This window comes from Montipora capricornis, chromosome 3 (assembly GCF_036669925.1).
Source record: "Montipora capricornis isolate CH-2021 chromosome 3, ASM3666992v2, whole genome shotgun sequence".
Lineage (NCBI taxonomy): Eukaryota > Metazoa > Cnidaria > Anthozoa > Scleractinia > Acroporidae > Montipora > Montipora capricornis.
The window spans coordinates 22,445,463-22,455,462 of NC_090885.1; the positions used below are offsets into that span (position 1 = coordinate 22,445,463).

At 40.0% G+C, this 10,000-nt stretch overlaps 1 protein-coding gene across 1 annotated transcript in view; it reads right to left on the minus strand.

Annotated features, from left to right (window-relative positions):
• The window catches only part of LOC138042570 (alpha-mannosidase 2-like), a 36,570-nt gene that overhangs the window by 16,818 nt on the left and 9,752 nt on the right, over positions 1 to 10,000 (minus strand). Inside the window, exons 7-17 of the mRNA XM_068888511.1 lie at positions 9,830 to 9,915; positions 9,640 to 9,740; positions 8,911 to 9,043; positions 7,254 to 7,298; positions 6,242 to 6,293; positions 5,190 to 5,259; positions 4,134 to 4,214; positions 3,045 to 3,227; positions 1,925 to 2,042; positions 745 to 812; positions 1 to 19 (exon numbers count right to left, since the gene is read on the minus strand). The exon at positions 1 to 19 is cut by the window's left edge and continues 60 nt beyond it. Coding sequence (XP_068744612.1) covers positions 1 to 19; positions 745 to 812; positions 1,925 to 2,042; positions 3,045 to 3,227; positions 4,134 to 4,214; positions 5,190 to 5,259; positions 6,242 to 6,293; positions 7,254 to 7,298; positions 8,911 to 9,043; positions 9,640 to 9,740; positions 9,830 to 9,915 — 956 coding nt within the window. The remainder of the gene's footprint in view (positions 20 to 744; positions 813 to 1,924; positions 2,043 to 3,044; positions 3,228 to 4,133; positions 4,215 to 5,189; positions 5,260 to 6,241; positions 6,294 to 7,253; positions 7,299 to 8,910; positions 9,044 to 9,639; positions 9,741 to 9,829; positions 9,916 to 10,000) is intronic.

Below are 10,000 nucleotides of genomic sequence, written 5' to 3' on the forward strand. Positions count from 1 at the left end.
ATTGTAAAATACTACTGCTCTGAGAAACAAAGGGGAAAATATGAATTGACAGAGCTCGTCGTGAAGTGAGAGACTCTGTAGCTTTCCAGACGTGGTCTGTGGTTGGAGAACGAAACAACACATGATACAACAGAAAAAAAGCACCTAGCCCTGATAAAAAAAGAAGCTGCAGGTAATTAGAGACCGATGAAAATAGCAGTGTGGAATAGCAACAGGACTGCTCCGTGAAGTCAATATCACACTCAACAAGTAGCAAGGGGGGCTTTGTCCGTGCAGTAATGTGCTGAGAAAGATTGTTCGGTGTAGCAAATGGTCATTTTAGGAATAGGCCATATTAGGCTGAAGCCCGACTTGCCCCTTTGGCGGGTTTGGGAGACGGCTGACACTTCAGACTAAGGCTATATTCGTATTCTCACGGCTGCACTGGAAAAGAGCATGAAGGAGAGGCTGATGCTGGGAAATCTTTTCACCCCTGCATGAGCTTTCATTGCATGTTCGTTCCAGTCCAAGCGTGAGAATACGAATAAGGTCTATTGATGAAAATCCCACTGGACGGAATCATCACTTGACACATTCCCTCAGATACTGGCCCAGGCAAATGATTTCAACTCAATTTCATCTGCTGAACTAACTTTGAATACCCTTATTAACATTTTAGTGTGCCAAGTATCAGAAATAAAACAATGAAAAATAGCCCACTTTCGATAAATTAAAATTCAGTCCTAGACCCTAAATTTAGTTTACCTCGGAGTGTCGGAGAGTGTTATGACCTCTTTCGTTGGCAATGCGTCATGTGCTAGTCTGTACTCTTCCTGAAACAAGACAATAATACTATTTGCATCAAAGTAAGAGAAGATACCAAATATTTCATTTCCGAGAGGTATTCATGAAATTTCGTTTTCATTTTGAAGCAAAGGATTCCTATATAGACATCTCCGATATTGTTTCAAAACTCAAATTTTTCGCAAAGATACCTAGGATAAACTAACAGCACCACGCTGACATGTAATATCGTAACTCTTCCATTTCCGTATTATTCTTAGCCCATTCGTAACTATGTTTGTTCAATCACGTTTTCTTCTTCTCCCCCTTTTGCTAATTTAGCACAGTATCAACTTAATTGAAGATAATTGTAAAGGCAAATAAATTACGCATTACCGTTTTAAACAAAACTCACGATTAACAAAAAAAATTTACAGAAACAATCCAAAATGCCGTGAAATTGGCCCTTTGACTAGGAAGGAACGACACGATTGTGACTGCCTGCGACAACTAAGATAAAATTAAATTGAAAAGGCGCTCGAGCGATAGAAGTCAGTCATTTGAACATTCTGCTTAATGAGACACACGGATAGACTCAAACAAGGGAGTAGAAAGCTTAGGCATAAGCCGTTTTGAGTGCTGGATGGCAACCGGAAAGTAGGCGTTTTCCCTTTAAGGACGACCTTTCTGCCTACCACATTTGTATGGTGTGTGTCAGTCTTCACTTTATCAAGCAATTTCCTTGAAAATAGAGGCGGAATCTTAGTCCAAAGTGCAAAAAAAGTCCACTTCCGGTAGCCGTCCGTCGCTTAAATTCGCCCTTGCTCCCGCTCCCTGGAATGAATGGGGGGCCCTAATGAGTGATAGAAACGTTATTTGCGCCCGGGGGTATCTCCAATGTGCGCTATGATTGGTCAATTCATCAGTACGGTCCTCTAAATTTAACAGTATGTTTTTGCTGCTTGATTCAGTTCAAAGATCTAGTATTCTTATAAATATGTCACAAGCCTTGACAGCCTTTGTCGTTCCTATTGCATGTTACGGAATCGTTATTTTCCAGTTCAATCAGAGGCTGTCAAGGGAAATTGAACTGAAAAAATAAGCGCATCGAAATTATTGTAGCAATTCCTAGTACTAGAAAAGAGAAAGGGTAGGTACATACAAATTTGAGAGGAGGAAGCAAGGGGTCCGGTGGCTTGTAAACTGACTTGTCATTCGTCAACAAAAGCTGGGCAGAGTCCTGTATTACTTGTTGTACATCATTCAAGGATTGAAGCATTCTGTCACAGAACGTAAAAGCGACACGCAGTGTAAATTTACCGGTATTAGCCAGTCAGACCATTAAGTCTCCCAGCACTGCTTGCAGTGTACCCAAAACGTTTGTTTTTCCCGAAATGGGCAACGCCAACTCAAGGATGGCCGAATGCCCGCCAGAGTACGACGTCCCAGATGCCTTCAGTGTCTAGTATAAATGTGGGAAATATGACAACACGCATTAAAACGTCAACGAAAGAGGTTATTTTTTAAAGAAACTGTGATGCTGTTTCGGCGAGTAAATCAAGCATGGAAATTCGGATGCATCCACTGACCTCCGTAGGGAAATAAAAAAGCTGATGTTTAGAGCGTCACCCCATCGTGAGAGTACATCAAAGGAATGTGGGTTGTGAGGGGGGGTTAAGAACGTAGAATGGACCGCCCACAACTTCTTGATTCGCTCAGACGTAGAGCTAATAAAACCAAATTACGACGCAAGAGAGCGTCGGACGAATTCAATATCTCATATCAAGAGCATCTCATACCTCCTCAACATACACACTGAGCCGTGGTGCACTCTGCAGAGAATGTTTACTCTCTTCCTTCGCATTATTTTAATCTCTGGCTGTCAAACTTAAGAGCGTCCTTTAATAGCGGCTGACTTGTTGGATCCGGTGGTTGATTATCAGGCTACTGTGCGGACCGAATCTCGAATTCAATGGTTGACTCTCAAGGCATCTCGCACAAGGAATATAAGCCTCAGTGCCCTGTGTTATTGTAAACTGTATAACAAGCAGTCTGGCCAAAGTTCCCCCAAATAGCGCAAAAATCAGATCAAGAAAGCCTCCAAAGTCGTTTGGCCCGCGATAGCTAATTCACCCAAACTGAAAACCCGTTCGCCCGAAATGAAACCAGAAGGGCTCCTGGACCAGACCGCTCGACCTATGTGTTGCTACTTGAAAAAAAAAAAGGTAACTCGTTTTAGTTTAATAGTCACTGTGTAAAGTTTCAGAAGTTGTCAACATCACCTTTGTCCATAATCTACGACCACAAAGTCCTTGGCTGTTCCAGTGATGCCATCGTGGTGCTGAAATAAACCCAAGTTTCGACGCGCTTTTGTCAACAGACCATACAACTTATCCAAAGGAAAACTAGAGGTGCCACGATGACGTGCGCGTGCTTCAGCAAGGGAGAAGATTATTTCAGCAGCCCTTCCGAGAAAAAAAATTAGAATTAAATGAATTATGTTGTTGTGAAATATGTCTTCAGAAAGGCCAAAAACCCAGAGTAATCAGTTTTGCCAATCACAAACGAGGCAGAGAATCAAATTAACCAAACAGACGGATACAATCCAGACACTATCAATTTTGTTCGCATTTTTCGGGGTTGGTTACACAAACGATGTACGCATAAGCAAACTCAGTATATTTTCATCAATAATCCCTTCTATGTGCCATCTGTAAGCACAAAAACACTGATAAACAACAACAAATCCATTCGTCTTCGTACGTACGTCGCTTGGGCTTATGCTAGCGAGGAAACTAAACTGCCGCATTACCTCATTAATAAACGCCGCAATGATTATTAAATTTTCAGGGTTTCCGATGTGGCGTTTCTTTCAAAATCATACGAAATCAATGACAAAATTACGCCAAATCATCTGTACACATCACGTCAATCAGAAACATGTTTTAAGTTCCAGTGCCTCGCTTTTTTTTCTCTAGGAAGGATAGTGTAGACTACTGAGCTATGCAGTTCTTGCTTCTTTTACATCTTGTCAACCTCGAATAAACGCCGCATTCTTCTGACTGGGTTTGGCGTTTGTTTGAAGGTGGCATTTAAGTTATGTAGTCGTTACTTTTGCCTTCAAAAGTCCGAGAATCTTTTGATCTTTTTGTATCCCTTTTAAGTCAAACCGCGCATGCTTCAGGTGTTTGAATCTTGAAAGGGAACTTGCCTTGGGTCAAAATCTTTGCACAGTTTGCTAATCATATACTTCCGCGGTTCAGCGATAGCTACATGAAAACAAGGCGAAGCGGTACAAATTTTTTTCGAACCTTGAAAAATTTGTCGAGACCCGTGAACGGGGTCTCAGATGTAGTTATGCACGATAATACCTGTGGTGCGACTCCAATGCTCTATCCATGTTCTTGTAAAATGGGCGTGACGTGTAGTAACCGCTCCAATAGTGATCTTCCCTAATAACAATAATGCGGGTAATAGTAATGGATTTATATACCCCACGTATCACATCAGTTTCATGGGAGTTTACGATTTTCTCTGATATAGACCAACCATGCAACCCCCGGGGGAAGAAACTCCCATATAAAAAGGACGGCGGTGCTCGTCGGAAAGTTTGAAAAGAACCCCTAAGAGGTATCAAGATCCTGTCCTGTGGGCGTGGCATGATTTTTTTCTTCACCTCTAAGAGGTACCAAATTATGGCTTTTAATTACACAAAATTAAAACTTAGTAACCTGTGAAATGTCTCCTGTCATAATTTTTCGCCCCAATACCCTAAAAAATACTGCTAAAGCTCCCGCTGTGGACCTTTTGTTCAGGTAAAAGGTAAAAACTTTTTAACCCCTAAAAGGTACGACGGGCATCCCCATCCTTTTTACATGGGAGCGCCACCCCCGGCATGCAACAGTGCGTGCGTCCCACAGATTTTATGAACATTGAAGGGTTGTGAGAAGGGGTTTCTCCTCAGTTATTTTTAACACCCTGAGTGCTGGTGTTGTGAAACCTGCGATCTCCCGCACGAAAGTACGATGCTGAAACAATTGTCAACAAAACACACAATGCATCTCAAATGCCTTTTTCATAAGAAGTTTACAGACACGCTATAAAAATTCACTGATGTGCATGCTGTTATCTACGACAACACTGATAAGAAGTTAAATTGATAACTTATGGAAGCCTCCTTTTCCAACACTACACTTAAACTTCTCATTTCAATAAATGTCTGATCGCCATGAAGGATGAATCAAACAAACAGGCAATGGAACTTAAACGTTCAGTCACCAAACACTTAACAGTAAATGTCGCTTCTTCTGAAGGTTGGCTTGCTTGCTTATTACTGGCAACTACACTCGCATTAACTTGTCAAGGTAGTAGTAATATTCACAAAAAGCACAAAGAGATCATTACTTAACGTAACGCTACAAACCTACCTATCAGCATATGTGTAAAAGTCGCCAGACAGGGCTGGAAAATCTTTAGGCTGACTTCCAGGTTCCGCATCTATAAAGATTTCACATTACTTTAGTTTGGATGCTGGTTAGCAGGTGAGGTGACACACCCCAAGAAATGACACACCGTTAAAAGCCCTACTTTTACATCACCAAATGATACGAGTTTGATTTGGGGGAGCAGAGCGGGAGTAGTGTTAAGAGCACTTGACTCCAACCACCGATGTGGCCCGAGTTTGATTCCCAGACTTGATGTCACATTTTGGGTTGAATTTGTTGGTTCTCTTCTCTGCTCTGGGAGGTTTTTCTCCGGGTACTCTGGGTTTCCTCTGACTTCAAAAACCAACCTACTTGATATGGGTCGATTAGAGTTCTCTACAGTGTCCCAATTATATTATATTGTAATTGAGGATTTTCCTATCGAAGCAAGTTATTATCAAATAACTTCTCCTTAAGATGTATCCTGAACCAAAATCTACGTCGTATAAATCCCTAGTCATGAAATAAATACAGTCATTTGAAAAGATCCAAGAATTGTGAGTCAAGGTTTAATTGCCACTTTGCCCCAATTCAGAAACGGCACCCAGGTTAACGAAAGAACCATCCCAAGTTGTATGATGATCACATTCATTAAACAAGGGATGCACGCACACAAAAAATGATAATAATTGGGAGGGGAGAAGCTTCTTTTGCTCCTATCGACCTTGCTCTTTTGAAGAAAAAAGCAGTGAAGTCTTAAACAATTCACTAAATGAAACTACCATAAAATATGTCTTACTGTAAAATCAATCAGTTAAATAAATCAATTAATGATATTTTAAAGTGATGACATTCGGGCGTCTCTTGCACTGTTTGACCTTCTCATCCTTGATAAAATTATCATTAATTTTGTGTTACTATGGCGCGGCTGTACGAATAAACACTGTACGCATTTTTCAATGGTGCGTGTTTTCATTTACATTTTTCTGTAGTACTTATGAATACTGCCAACATGGTTGTTGTAAGAAACAAACTTTATAAAGTACATGTTATACCTGTGGCCTTGTACAGCGCATTGAAATAATCACTTAGAGTGCCAAATTGCACCTGTCAAAAGATTATAAAAAAAAAACCCGACATAACATTGACATGACATGATTAAAATAATTTTCTTCCAGCTGCTGGCCAGCTTATCTTTAGAACACCAGGTTGTATACTTTGGATTGGGGTTAGGATTGGATTTGGATTGGACACTGACCGAAGTACAAACCAGGCCCCAGTTGTTCAAAAGGTGGATAGTACTATTTCTGCCGGATAAATCAGTATCCATTGGATAGCGTAATTGGTTTCGCTATTACTTATCAACTGTATAGTGATTTATCCGGCGGATAGCGTTACCCATCGTTTGAACACCTGGGGCCAGGGTCTTAATTTAACCCTTTCACACCTGTAAGGGCCAATGAGACTTACAGATTTTACTCTGTCTAACGCCAGACGGGGAATCCCCACAGGAGTGAAAGGGTTAAACAAGGTGGAAAGATAAGGGTTCCCTTTGTCAAACGGTTTGTGGATGTTCGTCATGGTGAAAATAATAACCATAATAATACACATCACAATATGGTCACTGATGAATATGGTGACTTTGAACTGCATCCATGTACTGCTAATCTTCCTCAGTCCTCAAGTGATGAGCTTAACTGGTTAGGTGTCCATTTCTCCAATCCCAGCTGTTGAGAATCAACCAATTACAGCAGAGCACTGTGTCTTATAAAGTGATGTCTGAACAAGACTAGCAGTATGCAGTCGAAAGTCATGATCTACATCAGAATCAGATCATATTCTGATGATAATAAGTGTCATTATCATGCTTCATGTTTCTTCAACATTAAAATTAATTTTGTCTCAGCATAGGGGATCTTGTAAAGTGAAATCAATGTTCAGTTCTCCACCCCTGAGCTCAAAGAAGCTCTAAGCAAATTCAATAAAATGAAATGTACACTGACGGGAAACAATCATCATGAACAATAAAATAATGTATTTTTAATATAATTTAATTAAAACAAATACCTTTGCCTTCATCTCTGGATGGGAATTGATATAGTCCATAAGTCGCTGTCAAGAAAAATAACAGTAGATGTCAACTTGTTTTCACTTGAACCCAGAGGAGGAATGAATAGTATCCCATATTGCATAGCAATTTCTGTTTTATTATCAACTGAAATTGTGACGTAATCAGTAACTTCTAGCCAGAACGTAGAGGTGAGCAGTGCTGGAAACATGTTGTGTTTACTAAACAGACCTTGGTGTCAAGGCTTCGGCTCTTAAGCATACAGGATATATACCTTCATTGCTTGTCGGAAGAAAAATTTGCTGTCAAGTTGAATGATTTTACGTGTGCTACATTGAAATGTGAGCTACATCAAATGCATGAGGGAATGGTGACGATGCGTGTTTTTGAGAGTCGATCTGTGGATGTGTAATTATTCCTTCATTCTACATAGGTAATGAAAGAAAAGTGAGATAAATCTGAAATCCACGTTTGTGCGATCAATTTCAAATGCAATGAGCAAATCACAAGTGCCACTTGCAGGCTCATTAAACTGGTGTATTTTGAGAAAATGAGGGTACTTCTGGGTACTCCTCCTCCCAAATATTATAGTTTCACCATCGATCTGCATGAGAGAAGCCCATATTTGGAAAAAACTCTAACCCACGAATGTATAAATAACTTTTGAAGTATTATTTAAGACCTCTCTTCGGGTCAGTGATCACCTTGTGAAACAACCACATTTTGAATTATCAAAATAAGAGTAGTCTTCCATGAGTCTTGATGAATAAATATCATAAATTAAATACAAAGTGATGAAGCATTGACAGGCACAAATTACTCTTCAGTATAATCAACAAAACCTATGAAATAATCACGAAGAAGATCATGTATTTGATCAACCGAGCGCGCCATGGGCTATTCCCATTGGGACGAGATGTCGAAAAGATGCCTGGGATACTATTCATTCCTCCTCTGACTTGAACCAGAAATAAAACTTTCATCGTCAGGGAGTGATGCACTAAAAGTCATACCCTGGGTCCACATTCAACCAACATGACTGACAAGGTATTAAAACTGAAAACCAGTCATTGGCAATGTCAGCTCATCAGGAATTGGGATCTTTCACAACAGATTTATCACCTTTTAACACCAGAACATGCAATGTCAAAGTAAGGGTTGTGGGGCATACCTGTTGGCTCACGGGGTTGACATTGATTCCCAAAGGTGATCAATGTTAAGCCCTGTTGGGCAGGGTTAGTTTCTGGATGGGTGACCATCTAGGAATGACCCTAATGCCATATGCAGCCAGGGCTGGCGTAATGATGAGTACACTCGCCTTCCAACAGTGTGGCCTGGGTTCTTCACAGACTTGACGTCATGAGTGGGTTGTGTTTGTTGTTGGGCGGCAAGTTAGAAAACTGTGATAGGTTATTGCATCTCCCTCTCCAAATTATTGCTATTATTATTATTATTGTACAGCATCTCAGGCCTAAAAGGTTCTACTGGCCTGGTCAATCACTTCCCTAGAGAGCGAGTAACAACTAGTTCTTAAAGGTCCCAAGGGAGTCTTCTCCTGATTCCCTAAAGGAACAAAACGTTTCTTAGAAGTCTCGCCATTATCATCATCATCATCATCATCATCATCATCACCATTATTGTTGTTCAGGTAAATACCTGATAATTACTGAACTGCTCGTGAGTGTCAAATGTAGTTTCATATCGAAAATCATCACCCAGGGGTACAAATAAAACCTTGGTCCTGTATAGTTGCGCTTTTTTCTTGTACTGATCCACAAGCATTCTAGACCTGCGAATAAAAGACAAGTTAGTAAATCAAGCAACCTTTAAAGCATGATTTATTTTGCTCTCTTACATTCTAATGTTAAACAGTACATGTAATGGGTATAATACATTTTCTTTCTCTAATGCAGGGTCATCAAAAAAGCCTGACTATTGGCAAAACGCTTCAAAGACATTGTTGACTTGGCTGGCTACTCTACTGCAGTCCTGATTAGCTGATTAAATTTTTTCTTTATTTTCACCTTTTACTTTTTAAGCACCTGCTTTGTAGTGTAGCTGTCTATTTGCAAACATTAATTTACAATCATGTATATCTGGCTTGCATGCTAACCTTTTAACCTACATTTCCTGAATCAGTTATAGGTGCTGACTGATAATCATCCCTTCAGTGGAGCTCAGATTCAATCATACAAGCTCTTCTGCATTAACAGCAGTAAAATCATAATTGACAATAATAATACACCCTATTATTAAAAGCCACAGGTTCTTTACTTCTACATGGATCTTAGACATAAATTACATTTACAGGTAAGTACTGTTATATTCAAATATCTTTGTTACTGCATAATTAACACCAAGGGTCCTCATAATCATACAATGTACCTTTGTCCAACATTGTTGTTATCAATTCTTTGAGGTGGGATTCTCCACGGACATGTGACGCCACCACCTGGCAAGCGACGGAAGTCAAACTGGCAGCATGTCTACACCGTCAGAATAAAATTAATTAGCTTTAAAGGTGGCCACAGAAATTTCAAAGCAAGAAATTGCATGCAATTTATTCCTGAGCTACCTTTGGGTCAGGGCCACATGTGTGAGGAATGTCATAACTGTAAAATGGCATCATGTGACAAAACATATCTGTTGATGATTCATGGTCTGAAATTATAAGCAAGAAAGAGTAATTCAATGAAAATTTGGTTTAATCATTATGCAACTTATTACCAGTAGCTATAACACTTGC